The sequence below is a fragment of the Mus pahari genome, chromosome 21 (assembly GCF_900095145.1).
Source record: "Mus pahari chromosome 21, PAHARI_EIJ_v1.1, whole genome shotgun sequence".
NCBI lineage: Eukaryota > Metazoa > Chordata > Mammalia > Rodentia > Muridae > Mus > Mus pahari.
The window spans coordinates 55,489,208-55,506,664 of NC_034610.1; the positions used below are offsets into that span (position 1 = coordinate 55,489,208).

General features: G+C 37.4%; 1 protein-coding gene across 1 annotated transcript in view; it reads left to right on the forward strand.

The window, feature by feature from the left end:
- Trdn (triadin) overlaps positions 1–17,457 on the forward strand; it is a 398,410-nt gene that overhangs the window by 247,461 nt on the left and 133,492 nt on the right. Inside the window, exon 20 of the mRNA XM_029532915.1 lies at positions 3,235–3,282. Coding sequence (XP_029388775.1) covers positions 3,235–3,282 — 48 coding nt within the window. The remainder of the gene's footprint in view (positions 1–3,234; positions 3,283–17,457) is intronic.

The window sequence follows — 17,457 nt, forward strand, 5'->3', positions numbered from 1 at the left end:
TTCATGAGTATTTTGTTCCTTATTCTAAGGAGGAATGAAGTATCCACACAATGGTCATCCTTCTTGGTTTTCTTCTGTTTTGCATAATGTATCTTGGGTGTTCTAAGTTTCTAATGAAGGGCTCTTAGTACCCCTACAATGTCATGAAGTGAAGTTGATGGAGAAAGAGTCCTCAGTGAGGCAAAAATGCCAAACCTAGATTTAGAATGTCTACAAGTTGATATAGAATCTTTTCTCTATTCAAGCACAAGTCAAAAATGTGTCCAAACACCCATTTTTCACCCCAAGTATTCACTTGAATATATGTGTTATGTGTTAAAAGATGGGGTCCTGCATTCGCTTGGGGCTAGGGCTCCTGGGCAGGCATTGGACTGAGGGTACGCTTTAGCTGGTTCTACCACACACTGGTTGCCAGATGTGGGGTATAAAATGGGGTCCCACATCTGCTCAGAGTTAGGGCCACTGGGTGAGGCAGACACAGGAAGTTTGACTGTGACGTGGACCCTATGAATCCTCATTGGATTGTGAAAAGCCATGGGATCATGTTCCGGAGGCGAGGAAAGGGCACAGTCTGTGGTCCCTACATACCTGCTGGAGTAGGGCTCTCACTCTTCTGTTCCACAGACCTCTGGGCACCATGGATGAGCCGGTTCTCAGGTCCCTGAACTGCACAGAGGCCAGGGAAGACAGGTTCTTGCTCTTGGACATTCCAGACGCCACTGCATGTCTCAGAAGAGCTGAGAACAAAGTGGGGACCCTCATGCAGACTTGGGGCCAAAGGAAAAAGGGTAGGGGAAGAGACCTCCCTGTGGTTACCATGGGGAGGAGAGAGTCTGGCTAGCTCAGGCAGCTTGCTCAGTGGGTGGCTTGGGTTGGTGGCAACTGTGGCTAAAGAGCAGGGAGGCTTCCTGGAGGGAGGTTAGATGTGTGGCTCATTAGAGGGAAACCTTCTCCATTGCTCCAACACTGTGATGAGAAAAGACAGTCCATGGTTTTCAGGCATTTATTGTAGAAGGGCAGAGAAAGGGAGAAATGTAGAGAAGTAGAGGGCAGCCATGACCATGTGGAAATATGGGTATGAGGGGAGGAAACGCAGAGAGAGAGAGAGAGAGAGAGAGAGAGAGAGAGAGAGAGAGAGAGAGAGAGAGAGAGAGAGAGAGAGAGAGAGAGAGAGAGAGAGAGAGAGAGAGAATAAGAGGTAAGAGAGCAAGAAAGAGAGGAAGGGGCAAGCAGCTTGCTGTTACCAGGTAACCATTAGGAGGAGCATACCTGGCTTTTGCCTGTATGGGGGTGGAGTTTGGACAGCCTGCGAGACTGATAGCCACAGAATTATGGAGCTGGGGCCTCACGTCAGGAGCCTAGTGTCAGGGAGCATGTGGCAAACTTCCTTCCATCCCTTGCACATTAATCTGCTGGTTCTCCAGGGTTTAAACCTGGCTCGCACAGAAAACAGGCTGCTTTTCATGATCCCACAATGTGTCACTTTTAACATTGGATAGAGTGGTGCTGTGGTTAATAGTATGACTAGTTATCTCTAAATAGGAAGATGGCAAGACAGTTGGGGTTTTAGAGTATAGATTATGTTAAAAATGTAATACTATCCATGGTGGTTCTTCATAAGGACAATATGTTCACACTACTTACTAAAAATATGGTGGCATCATCTCTATTTTATTGTGAATGGTTATACCACACATCAGTTCCCTGATGGTCTTTGGAAACACTGCTTCTTTAAATTCTTTCCACATTGAGTAACTTAGGGTGTAGATCACATAGTTTACACTATCTACAAATAACCTCCAGTCAGTTGAGTTAGTAAATACCAAAGTATTTACCTTAGGCCAGACAAAACTGAACTTTTGACTATATCAATTCCTTTAAAATGCCAACAAACATTTTTCATCCTCTGATTTTAGCTCTGTACATATTTTCATATGTTCAGCCAACATTAGTAACTTCAGTGTCCTCCTCTATTAAAATGTACCTCAGAAGTATTTGGGAACAGCCCAGATGAGGAGCTGAAGAAAGGGTAAGGGAATTTTGAATTTAGGTATTTATCATTGAAAGAGCAGCAAGAGACTGGAATATTATTTGAAAACCATTGAAGTATTTCTGGAAGAACAAGGAATATAGTCTTATTCTGGTTTACTAAATTAGTAGTTTTAGAGTCTTCTGCATTAACCATGACTTCCTAAGAAAAGTTAGCTAGGTTTCTAGTACCAGTATGCCTCTTGTTGAAAGAGTATTATGTCCAATCTGTACAGTTGTTGGGCAATGATGATCATTGATAGGATTCGTAGGCATCATGACTAGGTAGAACAGTTCATTGCTTCTCTTCTTTGGAAGCTTGCTAGGTGCTTTCTGGTACTATGGAATCTAGAGCAGGGAGGGAGCATTCGGGTAAAGTTTAGCTCAGGGAACTCTGGACACTGTTTCTGAAGTGCATAGCATCTTTAGCTTTCACCTCTGGACTGTAGCCAACGGCATGAGCAATAGGTTGTATATTTAGGGGCTTACTTAGATAGCTCTGGCCAACAACTCAAAACAGGACTTCTTATGTCTGGTATGGAGCTTTATTTTGGGGGTGTTTGGCTCTTAGAGGGAGTAAGCTTCACCTATTTCTGTTTCAAAATGAAATACTTTGTTCTAGGCTCAGAGTCCATATTTTATCTTGAGTGCAGCCTTCTTAATTTTTTATTAGATATCCAAATAAGCATCCCACATGACAAAAGTTTTGTCTTTTAAATTGTTATTATTTCTGAAAGAAACAATGGAGTTTTTTTTAAAAAAATAATATTATGACTAATGTTTAATATTGCTCACACTCACCTTCCAAAGCCAAATATTCTTGACCATCTACCTAATTAAAAACTGAACAAAGAAGGCCTTTATAAAGTCTTCTCCAAAATTTGTAAATCACTTACACTGTAGTTAAATACTAATACTTTAACAACTATTTTTGTGTAATAAGGCACTTTTATCAGCATTAAGAATTCTTAAGAATACAATTTTGATATCATGGAGGGGACTTTACCTAGAGCTTATTTATTAAAAAGCAAAACAAATGTTTTTTTCCTCTCTCTTTCCTCTCTCTGCCTGCCCCCCGTGTGTCTCAGGCACTATATGCATTCTATGTTTTGATTAAATATATTCTAGTCTGACTATAATACTATATGCTATTGTTCAGAAGACTCTGATAGCCATTGCTTATTCTTTAAATAACTGAATTTGCAGAAGCTGAACGAGCCAATGAAGAGATTGCTGCTGCCTCAACAAAAAAGGGTAAACACAGCTGAAAAAAAAAAAGCTGATATGAAGATATGACTATAACTTGATCCTGAAGCTTCTAACTACTGTCTATGTAGTGCAGTTAGAGGAGCTCTGCTTGCTGATTTTGCTATTTTACTGACACAAAAACAAACCTTGCATGATTATTATTGCATCTACATTAACAAAATTTTGTGATTATTTTATTATTGTGGTCAGTTTTAGCCTACTACATCTATAAATTAATGTTTGTAACTTTATCTAAATTGAAATATAGTTTTTGAAAAATTTTATAAGTATCCTGCTTAAATGCAGTATGACTTCATTTATCCATAAGGAATTTGGATTTAACACACAGCTTTAAAAGACTAAGTATTGAATAAATTAAAATTTGTCCAAGAAGACACACATAGTATGTTCACTTTGTATGAATATATTATAGGACTAAGAAATATATTCCGTGAGATGCTGACATAGGGAAGCTGTGTTTCAAGAAGCAAAATGGGAAGTTGCAAGAGAAAATAGTAATTCTAACAATGTTCTTAAAAATCAACTCATAAGAATATTTAATAAGTCTACCTTAATTATTCATTCAAGACCACAAAAATTCACACACACACTTATACACATATTCCACTAAAATGACATTACATACACTTATAGAAATTACATTATATATGTACAAAAATAAAACACACATAAAAATTTAAAACTAATAAAATATGCATGGCATTAATTTGCATGGTCCTTCTAACATTATATGTATAAGCATATGTACCACATTCATTAATGTGTTGCATATATTACTATTAGTTGATTTGTATCTATAAATTGGTATATACCCATATGCATGATTATATGTTGCTATGTAGGTACATATTATGTTTAATTGATGTAATTTCACCATAACTGACAGAAGCCTAAATTAAAGTATCTTTATGTTGTATCATATTCTTTTTTAATTATTTTATTTATTTACATTTTAAATGTTTTTTCCCTTCCCAGATTTCCCTCCACATTACTTCTAACATATCCCCCTTCCTCTTTGCCTCTATAAGGTTTCTCGTCTACTCACACACCCACTCTTCCCCTCTCCATTCTAGCATCCCCTATGCTTGAGCACCAAGCCTTCACATGACCAAGAGCCTCCCTTTCCACTGATACCAGATAAGGCCATTCTCTACTACATGTGTAGCTGGAGCCATGGATCTGCTCATGTATACTCTGGTTGGTTTTGTCCCTGGGAGCTCTGATTAGTTGATATTGCACTTCCTGTGGGTTGCAATCCCCTTCATCTCTTTCAATACTTCCCCTAGCTCTTCCATTAGGGTCTCCAGGCTCAGTCTTATGGTTGGATATGAGTATCTGCATCTGTATTAGTCAGGTGCTGGCATGGCTTGTTAGTATTTTGTTGATGTAAATAATAAGAGATGTCTAGTATTGTGAATAGGCTGGAAATATTAATAGACAATAAGGTAAAGTTGTTAATCTGGACATTGTTATTTGGGTCTTGCATGGTGTCAATAAGATCAAGTTACTGATAAATTTAAAGGCAGGAAGGAAGATGAAGGCATGCTGCATATCTGTAGTTAAAAGTGACACCAACACTGTGTCCAGAAAACAGTAGATGCTTTGTTGTGCAATTTGATTACAGATAATCCTCTTCGGGTAATTAATGATAGGGTAGAAGAGTAGAATTATGTCTACATAAGCAAATATTGAACTACTGACATTGGATACATGCATGCATTGAGGCTTTTTTCCTTTTCAAAAATTATTTTTTTTAAATTCGCTTTATATCACAATCATAGTCCTCCATCCCCTCTCCCAGTCTTACCCTTACAGATGCCTCTCCCCGTGGCCTCTTCCCCTTCTTCTCAGTGAAGGGGAGTTCCCTCTTGGGTACCACCTCACCCTAGGACATCTGTACCAGCAGGACTAGGCATATCCTATCCCACTGGGGCCCAACCAGTCCAGAAAGGGATCCAATGGCAGGGAACAGAAACTGCAATAACCTCTGCTCTACTTATTAAGGGACCCATATGAATAACAAGCTGCATATTTGCCACAAATGCATAAATTGTCTATGTCCAGCCCAGTCTCTGAGCCCCAATGGTTCCCAGTTACTTGACTTTCTAGGTATTCTTGTGGTGTACTTGTCCCCTCTGGCTAACTCAATTCTATCCCCCACTCTTCCACAAGACTTCCCAAGCTCAGCCTCATATTTGGCTGTGAGTCTATGAATGTGCCTCCATCTGGGGCTAGATAAAGCCTCTCCAGATACAGTTATGTTAGGTTCCTGTCTGTAAGCATAGCCGAGTACCTTAGACAGTGTCAGGGGTTGACTCTCTCATATGGAATGAGTTTCAAGTTGAGGCAGTCATTGGTTGACTCTACCCTTGGTCTCTGCTCTATCTTTATCTTTGTACATCTTGTGTACAAGACAAATTTTTAGTTGAAGATTTTGTGGGACCTCCTCTGGAAGTCCTTCTTGGCTACAGAAGGTGGCCACTTCAGTCTCTTTGTCTCCCTCTGGTAGAAATCTCAGCTAGACTCCCTATATCATTATCTCAGACCTCCAGCTAGTCGCGGAGATGCTCCCAACTAATTTCCATTCTCCCTTCCAGTCTCTCTTGTCCTCCTTCTCCTCATACATGATTACCACCCCACTTTGCTTCCTCACCCACTCTTCTACCCAGTTCCCTCTCTCTATCCACCTGTAATACCTACTTAGTTCACCCTTCTGAGTGAGGTTCATGCCTCTTCCCTTGTTTCCCAAGTATCTTTGGGCCTATGAATTATAGCATAGTTATCCTGTACTTAATGCTAATGTCCACTTATAAGCTTGTGCATACCATTCTTGTCTTTCTCGTTCTGGGTTACCTCATTCAGGATAATATCCTCAATATACATCCACTGAGCAACAAGAAAACTAAATCAAGGGTATAGAAATTGGAAAGAAAGAAGTAAAAGTATTGCTATTTCCAGATGATATGATAGTATACATGTGGGAAAAAAATTTTATCATAGAATTCCTACAACTGATAAATACTTTCAGCAAAGTAGTTAGATAAAAATTAACTTAAAAATCAGTTGCTCTCCTTTATACAAATGATAAATGAGCTAAGAAGTTAGAGAAACTACACCCTTTACAATAGCCACAAATAATACAAAATATCTTGTGTAACTCTAATTAAGCAAGTGAAAGATCTGCATGACAAGAACATCAAAACTCTGAAGAAATAAATCAAGGAAGATATCAGAAGATGAAAAGATCTTCTATGCTATGCTTATGGTTCAGTAAGATTAACATAGCAAAAATGGCCATCTTACAAAAAGCAATCTACAGATTCAGTGCAATTTGCACCAAAATTCCGACTCAATTTTTAGAGACCTTAAAAGAGCAATTATCAATTTCATATGGAAAACAAGAAACCCAGGACCACTAAAACAATCCTGACCAAAAAAAGAACTTCAGGATAATTTCACATACCCGAATTCAAGCTGTATTACAAAACAAAAGTGATAAAAGTCGTATGGTATTGGTATAGAAACAGACACATTTATCAATGGAATAGAATCAAAAACTCAGAAATAAATTCACATACCTATGGATACTTTATTTTTAATAAAGAGAAAACATTACAATGGAAAAAAATAAAGTGTCTTCAATAAATGCTGCTGGTCTAACATGAGGTTTGCCTGTTTACAAATGCAAATAAATCCATATTTGTCACCTTGTACAAGCCTCAAATCTAAGTGGATCAACTACCTCAACATAAAATCAGATACTATTAATCTAATAGAAGAGAAAATGGAGAATTGACTTGAATGCATTGGTACAGGAGACAGCTTCCTGAACCAATAGCTCAGGCTTTAAGATCACCAACTGATAAACAGGACTTCATGACACTGCAAAGCTTCTGTAATGCAAAGAACACTGTCAGTAGGACAAAACAGTAGCCTACAGATTGAGAAAAGATCTATCCAAAATATATAAAGAACTCAAGAAATTAGATACCAAGAACCCAAATAACCCAATTAAAAATGGGTTACAGAGCTAAAAAGAGAAATCTCAAATGGCTGAGAAGCACTTAAAGAAATGTTCAATGTCCTTAGTCATCAGGGAAATACAAATGAAAAGGACCCTGAGATTCCATCTTACACCTATCAGAATGGCTCAGGTCAAAAGCTCATGGGCAGTGGATTCACAGAGATAGATGATGAGACTTTGGTGTCTGTTTGTTCTTCAAAGACTTGTTACAATGATACAACATATGAAGACACTGTTGACAGCTATATTTGTCACTGTTGGATACACAATTGTCCTGTGTGAGACAGACATAGATGAATACAATAGCAGCTCCTGCCAATTTGGTTGGGGGTGGGGGAGGTCATGTGTGGAAAGGTTCTCAAAAGATCTATATGTACACATTGCTGGCTTGCCTTTCTTTTCAACAACATTGGAGCCTTAGGCTATATCTTTATCTCTCAGCATGGACTCACAGATAGAAGCCTAATATAACTGTCCTCTGAGAGGTTCCATCCAGCAGCTGACTGAAACAGATACAGAGACCCACAACCAGACATTAGACTGAGCTCTGGGAAGGCTTGTGGAATGCTTGAGGGTTAGGGCCTCCAAAAGAAGACTAACATTCAACTGATTTTTCTCATCTTAACACTTGTGTACACACTCCCTTTCCTCTCACATGCAGACAACATCTTTTTATGTTTTCAAGGAAAGAATAAATTATAAATTACCTCACAGGTAGTCAAAAAACCTGTACCCCTGGGGACTTCTAGAGACTGAATCACTTACCAAAAAGCGTACATGGGCTAGACGTAGGTGCCCTGCATATATGTATTGGATATGCAAAATGGTCTTCACATAGGACCCCCTACAACTGGAACAGAGGCTCACCCTTACTCTGTTGCCTGCCTCTGGATCCTGCTCCCCTAACTTGGCTGACTTGCCTGTTCTCAGTGGGAGAGAATGTGCGTAGTCCTGCAGAGACTTGACATGCCAGGGTGGGTTGGTAGGAAGATGGGGACTACCCCCCTTCCCATAGTAGAAGGGTAAAGGGTAAGGGGAGGTGCTGTGAGAAGAGGGACAGGGAGAATGGGGCAGTGCTAGATTGGAATATAAAATGAATAAATAAATTAGTGGGGAAAATTCAAGTGATCACACATGCTGAGGATGTGGCACAAGAGGAACACTCCTCTATTGCCAGTGGAAGTGCAAACTTGTACAACTACTTTGGAAATCAACTTGGTAGTTTTTTAGAAAACCAGGAAAAGTCCTTCCTATACCACTCCTGGGTATACATCCAAAAGATATCCCACTATACATCAGGGATACTTTCTCTATGTTCATAGTGGCTTTATTCATAATAGCCAGAAACTGGAAACCACCTTGATGTCTGTCAATCGAAGAGTGAATAAAGAAAATGTGATACATCTACACAGTGGATAACAATTCAACTATTAAATCCATCCTATCTGCAGATACCAAACCCAGACATTATTGTTGATGCCAAGAACTACTTACTCACAGGAGCTTGGTATAGCTGTCCCCTGAGAGGCTCTGCCAGAGCCAGACCAATACAGATGTATACAGCCAAACATTGGACTGAGCGCGGGGGCCCCAATGGAGAAGTTAGGGCAAGGACTGTAAGGGCTGAAGGGGTTTGCAGCCTCAAAGGAAGAACAGCAATATCAACCAAAGCTTTCAGGGACTAAACCACCAACCAAAGAGTACACAGGGGTTACCCATGGCTCCAGCCATGTAGCAAAGGAATTGCCTTATCTGGCATTACTGGCAGGGGAGCCCCTTTGTCCTGTGGTGGCTTGATGACCCAGCTAGGGGAAAGCTAGGCTGCTGAGGCAGGAGTGGGTAGGCGGGTGGGGGAGCACCCTCATAGAGGCAAATAAATAAAATAACCAATAAAAAACAAAGACATGAGGAATTTTGCAGGATAGAATCATTTTATCTTGAGCAGGGCATACATACAAACATTTGTAGTTTGCAGTTTCAGTATGTCAAAGTAGAATAAACAGTGATATAAAATCAAAACTGTATAATCAATTATGGACCTCATAAGAATCCTCAACTAAGGATGTCATGAATTTTTAACTTAGCAAATATTTTTGTTGAAATTAGCTTTCTCAGTAAATTTTAGAGTCAAATGACAGAGGAAAAATCTATTTATAAACAAGAATTATAACCAACTACTTTGCCAGTTAATTTTATATCTCTGTTATTGTTTAAATAAAGTTCTGCATATTGGTTTGACAGATAATGAAAAGACTGAGCAGAGTAAAAATTGCTTTCAAAGCTCTCAGAAACAAACTCAGGGAGGGTTTTACAAAACCACATTAAACCTGATATTTCTCAACTGTTAATAATGTACACATTCCCATTCCTCTCACAGGTAGCACATTTATTGTTCTCTCATGCATATACCACCCATAGTACTTGCCACCTTCTAATCTCTCACAGTTAACAAAAACAAGAAATTGAATAGTGGTTGTTTTTGTCTCCAAGCTGACTTTGAACAAGGGACTGTACATGATGTTGATTTTGTGATTGTTGTAATGTTTTCAATGTTACAAATAACTCAATTACAATGTACTAAATAAGGTATAATGTACTAATTTATATTTGTATAAATTGCTTTATCTTAATATTTTATTTGAAGAGGAATAATATTAAATCCTCATTTGACACCATCTGTTTTGAATTTTAAAAATCTCTACTTATTTTCATAGTCACTCAGCATAAACTTATGGATATCATTTTCTGTACAAAATAAAACATTGGAGATAATGCTACCCTTGAATCTAAAATACTCAAAAAATATGTACTCTATTTTTACTCTCAGTAAAAAATGTTCCAGTATAGCTGTAGCTCAAGGCTGAAGTCCAAAAGGGAGATAAATCCAGATAAAGAGAAATGGCAGTTTATAATTTATTCTTTCCTTGAAATCATCAAAAGATTTTCATTGCAGTGACTTCAGAAGCAAGCCTTCTATAATAGATGTATTTGCAGTGTGATGCTGATAAGAATGATCTGTGAGAGCACCTTGGGTCTCAGCAATAGAGCAAGACAAGGCAGTGGGGCTTTGCAGGACATATATGAGGATCCATAACTCAGGAGGAGAACTTGGTCTCAAGATGTGGCATGACAGAGTTGCTGTGCTAAATGCTAATGCTATTTCTTTCTCTGAAGCAAAGAAACCTGTTAGTCTGTGAATAATTAAAGTCCTCAGCATGAAATTTTACTTTTTGTCTCTGCTCCTTGTCTGGGAAGAAGTTTCTAAGGCAAAATATTCTTTAATTTTCATCAGATTCTAAACTTTACTTATGAAATATTTACATACTTTCACTGTGTAGACACTTAACAATCAGCAACCCAGAGACTCCATTATTAACTTAGGCTTTCAATTCTATCTTGACTTGTGGTGTACATATGCCAAGATCACAAATCTACCCTAAATTCTGAAGACCCAAATTGTATCTCCATTTCTGATTTTACTAGGTGTTTCAGGTTTCTGTTTTCAACTGTTCAATTAACAACTTAAGATTCATCCCTCCTCAACTTAAACTGGCTACTCTTCCCTCTCCATTTGCTTTTCATTATCTACACTTTACCCTATTAGAGAACAATTTTCCATTTTCTCTTTATTTCTAATACATCCTTATTCAAATAATCTTAATGTATTCCCATTTTTACTTCATAAATATTTCCTGTTTATGTGTTTGTATTCATAACCCAATCAGTACAATCAAACCTTTATTATCTTCTTCCTGAATTACTGTTCTGACCTGTGACTGGTCTCACATATGTAAATTTATATTAAAACTCAGCAAAGGCCATAGGGAATCATCAGAGCCACAACACTGCTGAACAAATTCTTTCTTCTAGCTACTCATAAGGTCCAACGTCATTAAAATGGCTAATAGAATTCCCATGATCTGTCTTGCATATTATTTTCTAAATTGACCTTTATACATAATACAGTTTTATATATGCACTATATTGTACATACTTCTAAACAGATCTGTTAAATGTGTATTTATATTTGAATGCAGATGGATGCACTTACTACTAAATATTTTATGTACGTCTGAGAATTGATTAGAAAAACTACATTCCTATCTTTCTACCATATACACGCAAGGATCTAATCAATACTACTTTCTGTTCTATAGGTATTGATACACTCTGTTGTTTCAGTCCTTTTCAAATAGTACCTTTAACATATAAGTGACCATGGACTGGTGACATTACATACATAAAAATAATGTTGTATTATTCTAAGTTAGGGGACTGCATCCTAGACAGGTATGTAAATGTGACATCAGGTACTTTTAAAATTACATACAACTCACCTCCTTACCAGCATCCTCCACATTTAGATAATATTCATTGCCTGGGATTTAAGGACATACATTAAACTATGAGGGTGATGGAGTGATAAAGGAAAATAGGGAACATTTAAGGTCTAAGGTATCTTTAAAGAACAATAATAAAATTCAATGAATAATGTAAATAAAGCAAACCTTCTTTTCTTCCTACTTCAGCTCAAGTCTAGCTAAATCCATTATTATCATCTAAGAGTAAAGGTAGTTGTCCATTAAGATATCACATCAGGTAGAGGTGCCTGCTGCAAAGTCTTGAAACTGGGATTTGATCCTTGGAACTCACATGGAGGAAGGAACAAAACCATTCAGGCAAAGTTACCTTCTACAAACACTCAGGGCTGTGTGAATGCCCTAACCCTGTAACAAATAAATAAACATAAAGTCAGCTTTTATTTCTTTGACATTGATTGTATGACTGAATTTTCTGAAGTTGTATAATACAAATCTACTTTCCCCACCTTCTTACAATAAATATCTTCAAAAGTAGAGAAAAGTAAATGTATTCTTTCAACACAAAAGAAAGTTTGAGGTACTCTATGTTTTATGAAGAAAAATTGATTAGGGCTTTCTTTTCATATCGGACAGGGAGAAAAGTCTTCTTACTTAAATGAATCATTTATTTCTAAAGTTTATTAACCATAAAACAAGGCCTGATGAATTTTCCATTAAAATTTGAAATTAAAAGATAAACATGATGTTCAAAATGTCATTTTTTTCCATACAGACTTTCAGCATTTTCAGTAAGCTTGTTGGAATGTATTAGACAAGAATTTTCTAGAGAGACAGACCCAGTAGAATGTGCATAATACAAAAGACGATTCACTAGATTGGCAGCTACAATAGGAACTGTATAGTCCAGTGATAGACATCTATTTACAGGTAGAGAACCCTTTAGATGGTTAGTCATTTACGATCATAGCCTGAGCAGACCCAACTTCAACCTGAAGACTTGAAAGGCTTCTATGTGGTACTAGTATTTTTGACTATCAGTTTTAGCAATTCATTTCATATTTTCTCCACTCTTAATGACACTCCTACCTGCAGAATTGCCAGTCCATGGATAATAATCCTGCAGGAACACTGCATGCAGGAAATGCAAACACATGCCAGATTTAATATATTTTAAAATAAGGACAAAATACTTCTATCATGGAAGTCATCCAATACAATTAACCATTACCATTTCACTGGCTGCTCACCCTGGAACACAGTACCACATTAGGGGCTTAGTTATATAGTCTTTGCTGCTGGCAAATTTGGCACTCAGCAGTATTCATCAGTTCAGCTCTTTGCTGAGCGGAAGTCTATGTTGTCTGCCACCATGTCTGACCAAGCCTGCTCAGTCAGTTAATGGGTTCTCCAGTGCAGGAGCGAGGATTGAAAAGAAAGACACAATTAGAAAATGCTGCAGTGTGACCCCAGTCAATTCTGAGACTGAAGGCAAATTTAATTTTCCCAATCTGCTTTTTATACCATTTTAATTACAGGCAAGTATTCAAGGCAAACAGTACAATAAGGAACTAAAAGGACAATAGTCAAAGGACAAGCAAGTCAGTAAACACAAAGCCCCATGATCACTCTGGTGATATCTGTTTCTATGGATGATCAAGATATCTGAGCCTACGTCTTTGTTCTATTCTAAAACCAGATTCCTACTTCCTTGTCCTTGGCCAATGTCAGGTACCTCTCTGAACTTACTTTTTTGTCATGCTCTAATGTCACATACCTACCTGAGCTTACTTACTTCCTTGTAATGGCCAATGTCAGATTCTTGCCTGAATCCCATTTTCTTGTCCTTGGCCAATGTCAGACTCCTGCCAAGTGGCACCCCATAAAGAGCACGTAGCATCATCTGTTAATTAGGTACTAATCTCTCCTTTCTCAGTAAACTAATCATAAGGCATATATCCTGAGGCCATACGTGTATGGCTGGGGACAAAAGACATCATAGCAGGAGTAGGGAAAATAGACATTTTAGTAGTCTTCATGCAACTCACTGCATATTCTACAGAGGGCATATTCTGTATACTACTTACATTTGATGTTGTGTTTATCCAATGTTACCAATAACACAGAACTCACAAGGGGCAACATTAATTGCATGTTAACCTAGTGGCTTTTTCTTATTTTCACATGTTTGGTTTCCTTTAAAATCAAGAAGCAGTGCAAGAACTATCTATTTAAGAGAGATTAGTTTTCTGTAGATGATGACCTTGTTGGCAAATTTTACTGGCCTCAACTTGTATTTCCCTATAGATGTTGATTATACCCCCTGAATAGCATTGCTAACTGCCATTAGCACCTCAAATAATATCAGGTCTACTGTATGATGTGGCTTGGATATGCTATAGAGCTTCTCTTTTTCTGGGCCAACATGACAAAATAGAAACATGTGCTGCCTTCAAAATTCAAATACTCCTTTTAAATGCTGCAGTTCCTTCTTGATGGTAGCTGGTTCCATATGCAAGAATTTTTTTTTGCAACAATTTATCCTTAACCTTAAAAAGAAAAAGAAAATTTAAATGCTGAATATCACTGGAACTCCAGAAATTTTAATAAAGTAGCTGGCCTTTAGATTTTTATTGGCTTTTCTTCTCATCCTCTTGACACACATGGGATTTATCAACAAGTAAACAGTAGCTGCTACCCTTGGTTACTTGCTTGAGTATCAGTATGAGTGACCACTGTAATATCCTGTTGAAGGTATGGAGGAGCAGCATCCCTATGCAGTAAGCTGTGATACAGGACTAGAGAATTACTACATTCTTGAGGTGGTCAAGTCGAGTCTTTCCATCTGAAAGCAAATTGCTTATTTGCTCATGGACAGGGATGAAGAAAACAGTGCATATGCAAGATTAGTAGATATATGTCAGATATACTAAGAGATATGTTAATCTCCTTAGTAATCACATGTAGTAGAAGAGTTTCAACTGGAGTCACTATCTGATTAAGTTCAATATAATCATCTATCATTCTCCATCCATTTTATGTACAAGATAAATAAAAATAAATGGATACATGGTGAAAACTATGATTCAGGTCTTTAATGATGATGCTAATTTATGTAAACTTTCCAAGGATGAAAGGTAGTTTATGGTTCATTATTTTCTTTCATAGATTTTGTTTTAATGCCTTCTACTTAGCTGTTCCAAAAATAGATCAGGGAACCAACATAATTTTTTTAAATTAAAACTGTACTTATACAAAATATGCACTCTGTAACTGTAGAAATAACCACAGGATGAGTTTGAAGACTGTGTGAACCCACTATTAGTCAGATATTGGCTAAATTGACTCTAATCTCTTTATGGTTTTGCATCAACTGGGGGACACAACGTTATGTGTAATCATCTGTAATTATGCTAACTTATTGCCAGTCTATAGCAGGCTCCAAGAGATCTTTTTATTGTATTTACCAATGTACAATTAACCCAGTAATAGGTCTCTTTGAGGATAAATATACAAAGAAAAACCTTCCGTATTATAAGACAGTGCTTCTTTAATAAAACCTAGCCTCTCTTACATTCAGTATTCTCAGCCTAGAAACTGGCTCAATTTGTTGAAGAGTCATGATTTTTTTGTTGCTCTGACTCAAAGCAGCCTATAATTCATTTCTCCTGAAATTTTTCTGCTTATCTAGATGGAGCGTACATTTAGTAGCTCTCTATATGCTTCTAGAAATACCATGATGAATCAGCCAGTAGTATATGTAAGCCAGCCATCTTGATGATTTCATTTATGTGTTTTCTTATATGGTTACTATACTTAATTTGTTGTCTTTTGGAAGTTTAGTGCTGTTACCCATCCACTGCTAGTGTGAAATGCAATTAGATTTGCTATATTTTAATTATTCAGTTGAACAGCTGTGGCTCCCACCATAAAATATGACATAAAAAGAGCAGTAAAATATTCTACTTAAAAAAATGACCAATACTTCCCACATAATAATGAATTCCTGAGCTTGGATCTCATTAACTGTGGAATGACTAGATGTGCATGTGTCTATATTCCAAATGCTAGAGAGACAGAAACAGGCAGATATTTGGGTGTTCACTACCCAGTAATGCTATCCCACCATTAATCTCCTGCATCAGGGAATGATTCTGCTTTAAAAAATAAAGTGAAGACCTATGGAGAAAGGCAACTTATGTTAACATCTGGTCTGTGTATATGCACCTTCACGCACATGTTCACACAACCACATATATATGTACACAAGCATATATCACATGTGTGCGTAATTATGCATGAGCATACACTGGGAATATATACTACATACATACATACATACATATATACATACATACATACATACATACATACATACACACATGCATACACACACACACACGGGCACTTGAACGTACATGAGACTGTGTGTGTATGTGTGTGTGTGTATGTGTGTGTGTGTGTGTGTGTGTGTGTGAGAGAGAGAGAGAGAGAGAGAGAGAGAGAGAGAGAGAGAGAGAAAAGCATCAGCATCATTTTGATTTGTAGCACATTCAGAGAACTTCATTGCTGCTTTGATAGTAGACTAATTCCCCCTGGCAAGACTGGGATACTGCGTAGGACAGAGACAAAACTGGCTTTAGTCAAAATGACGCATGAAAATGTCAGAGATCAGTGTCTTCAATCTCTGTAGAGTCTGCCCATGGGATCCACCTCAAGTTACTGGACCCTATTTTTTGTGAATGTTCTTTGAGGCTAGGACATATACTTGCATTACATGTCCCAATCATATGAGAAATTGCTGTACTTATTTCGAGGGGGGTTTACTGTTATTGTTCTTAGACTTCTTTAAAACTTCAGCCTAATTACTATGGGGGAGATGATTCTTTCTCAAGACACATGCAAAAGTTTACATTGTTTAAATATATATCATAAGGAATTCAGTTTTATCTCTATTATGCTTATTCTTTTATTATTTTATGTATACATAATAGAAGTAGTTGATTAACATCATTATGTTTATTAGACATGATGAAAGACAGGAGATTCTATGTTTGTGTATGTGTGTGTGTGTGTGTGTGTGTATGTATATATGTATGTGTCACAAAATTGTTAGCTCTTCACAAGTGATATGTCAGAAGTATCAAAGGCATTTATCATGCACATTGTTTTTTAAGAGAAAAGTATTTTATTTGCTTCTTAAATACCAATAAACAAACATATAAAGGAATTATACTTTAAAGACACTTGTTTCTGCACCATAATACAATTCACAGTTTCTCACCTGGCAGTTTTATCCAAGTATTCTCCTCCATGGCAGGCTTATCTGTTAAACTGAATATTCGCTTTAGATTGGGATGTATATTAGAGTCTGAAGTTGCAAGCACAGTGCCTGTGAGGGCCTACAACAGGTCTTCTGCATATGTGTTAAGAATGTGAGCTTGATGTACTACAGAGCAATTGTGATAAAAACTGCATGGTACTGGTACAGTGACAGACAGGTAGATCAATGGAAAAGAATTGAAGACCCAGAAATGAACCCACACACCTATGGTTACCTGATCTTTGACAAAGGAGCTAAAACCATCCGCTGGAAAAAAGACAGCATTTTCAACAAATGGTGCTGGCACAACTGGCTGTTAGCATGTAGAAGAATACAAATTGATTCATTCTTATCTCCTTGTACACAACTCAAGTCTAAGTGGATCAAAGAACTCCACATAAAACCAGAGACACTGAAATATATAAAAGAGAAAGTGGGGAGAAGCCTTGAAGAAATGGGCACAGGGGAAAAATTCCTTAACAGAACAGCAATGG